The 2253-nt window shown below is 48.6% G+C and overlaps 1 protein-coding gene across 2 annotated transcripts; it reads right to left on the bottom strand.

Annotated features, from left to right (window-relative positions):
- Positions 1 to 213: 213 nt before the first annotated feature.
- Positions 214 to 1965, bottom strand: LOC106575092 (lens epithelial cell protein LEP503). 2 transcript variants are annotated; one of them, XR_001321685.2, is made up of 3 exons: positions 843 to 1943; positions 730 to 760; positions 214 to 517 (listed from the first exon to the last, which is right to left on the bottom strand). XR_001321685.2 is itself a non-coding variant. In XM_014151283.2 (2 exons), the coding sequence occupies exon 1, from the start codon at positions 1067 to 1069 to the stop codon at positions 878 to 880; it is 192 nt and encodes a 63-aa protein (XP_014006758.1). In that variant the 5' UTR covers positions 1070 to 1965; the 3' UTR covers positions 214 to 517; positions 843 to 877. The 2 variants fall into 2 exon arrangements, 1 of the variants encoding a protein (XP_014006758.1); XM_014151283.2 differs by lacking the exon at positions 730 to 760 and having other exon boundaries at positions 843 to 1965.
- Positions 1966 to 2253: the final 288 nt, after the last annotated feature.

Below are 2253 nucleotides of genomic sequence, written 5' to 3' on the forward strand. Positions count from 1 at the left end.
CATCGCTCTCTCGTGTCGCTCAATGGGAACACTTTCATATTGATTGACACACGCAGGTGATAAGAGTGGGTATGCAAAATATACCATACGCAATGCTTTTCCGATGTTGAGTGGTGCCACCTGACACTATGATGACATTGGCAGATGTCAGGCTCTACTTTTTTGTTTCTCTCACACACATCACCTGACTCTGGTTAGCACACACAGACAAAATCAGATATTACATTACTTTTTATTCCTTGCATATTAAGACTGTACAGAAATTAATAAAACTTGGAATTAAATGTGACCTAAGCAGCATCAAAAGCCATGTCCATTGCTTGTCCTCACAGGTTTGGTTTCTCCACAGGTCTAGGATCAGCTGATTGGTGTTAAGACGATGCTTCACACACACACTGCAGGTCTCCAGACCGACTGACTCAGGATCAGAGAATAACAGAGATCCTCTGATACACCACCAGGCAGCACATCAGTTTCTTAAGCCTCCAGACAGGAATACAGAACTGCATCATGGGCACTAAGAGGAGCAAATCCACACACCAGGGCCATATAGTACAACATGTACAACATAACATACTACACAGTCCTACATATTTGGTCAAATATTTTACAGGTAACATGTACCGTAGCTGAAAGGAAATGTCAGAAAACAGTTTGGCAAATGTCTTCTATTTTGGAGTCAAACTATGTACAGTATCTACTGTATGTAATGACAAGACTCATACTTACACCGTTTCACACGCTGTGTTTAACATCTTAGCTGGTGAGAGAAAAACGGAAGAGAGTGAAAAGGAGGAAGAGAGAAACACGTCCAGAGAGACACGCAGGAAAGAGAACCTCACCCTTGTGCCCCTCTCTCCCTCTCTGGGTGTCTCAGTCAGTCCAGTATCTCCTTGATGCACCAGCAGCAGAGTACGAAGTAGAGGCACTCCTTGAGGGACTGGATGAAGCCGTAGGCCATGTTCCCACCAAGGAAGTTCTTCCCTCTGCCTAGGCCCATGGCCATGTCACGCAGGTTCTGCCCGAGGGAGGAGGGCATGGCCTGGGGGAGAGGACGCTGGGGGTGCATGGCTCTGCTCCACACGGAGGACAAGAGGAAGAAATGATAGAAATGGGAGATGAGAGGAATAGGGGTCAGGTCAATCCCAGAGGAGTTGAGGAGGAAAGGAAAGAGGAGAAGACCAGGGTTGGACTGGGTGTGAGTGGACAGAGAGCTCCTGTCCTGAGCTCCTCCTATAGTGACATCAACACTACCAACACCAGGGGGTGTTCTCTCAGCTCCTGATCTTTCTCTATTCTATTCTTCTACACTCTGGAACACAGACACACCAGTCACCCCTGGTTATGAAACATTCTGTTCACTGGCTCTGGGTGTGTTCTGCACCCCACCACCCCTCTCTCTCCCTCCCTCCCTCCAGCTCTCTCTCTGCATCTCTAGGGTTTTTGCCAGTCTGGAACAGACTAGCTCGGTGCTCTTCGTCTCTCTCTATGTAAAGCATAATCTATTCACCACCTACAGTACACCCCTCAGGATAGTTCCAGTATCACCTGCTCAATGCAGCTCTACTGTAAAAGCGCACAATATGCCTCCTCTCTTTGTCCAGGACTGTGTGACAGCCTATTGTTTCTCTCTTCTGGTAATCTGTGTTCTGTGTTCTGAACAGGTTGAAATAAGTATGCCCCACTATTCTGATTTCTATATTGTTGGATGACTGCGTGGTGGTCATCGTCCAGGTTGAAATGATTCTGTGAATGACAGCTATAGGACATGTTCTCACCAGAGGTCTGAAAATAGAACATTTGCTGACATGGACCCTGCACTAATGCACATTCTCTAACCCTAGACCCTACTGTACACCTTGGCACATAATGTAGAGGCACAACTAGCCTCTACCTCCCCCCTGTGGTAACTCAACTAGCCTCTACCTCCCCCCTGCGGTAACTCAACTAGTCTCTACCTCCCCCCTGTGGTAACTCAACTAGCCTCCCCCGTGGTAACTCAACTAGCCTCCCCCGTGGTAACTCAACTAGCCTCTACCTCCCCCTGTGGTAACTCCACTAGCCTCTACCTCCCCCCTGCGGTAACTCCACTAGCCTCTACCTCCCCCCTGCGGTAACTCAACTAGCCTCTACCTCCCCCTGTGGTAACTCAACTAGCCTCCCCCTGTGGTAACTCAACTAGCCTCCCCCTGTGGTAACTCAACTAGCCTCTAACTCCCCCGTGGTAACTCGACTAGCCTCTACCTCCCCCTG

Source organism: Salmo salar, chromosome ssa02, assembly GCF_905237065.1.
Source record: "Salmo salar chromosome ssa02, Ssal_v3.1, whole genome shotgun sequence".
NCBI lineage: Eukaryota > Metazoa > Chordata > Actinopteri > Salmoniformes > Salmonidae > Salmo > Salmo salar.

Bases quoted from the DNA above. Each gene is read 5' to 3' on its own strand.
- LOC106575092 (XM_014151283.2), bottom strand. From the start codon at position 1,069: ATGCACCCCCAGCGTCCTCTCCCCCAGGCCATGCCCTCCTCCCTCGGG.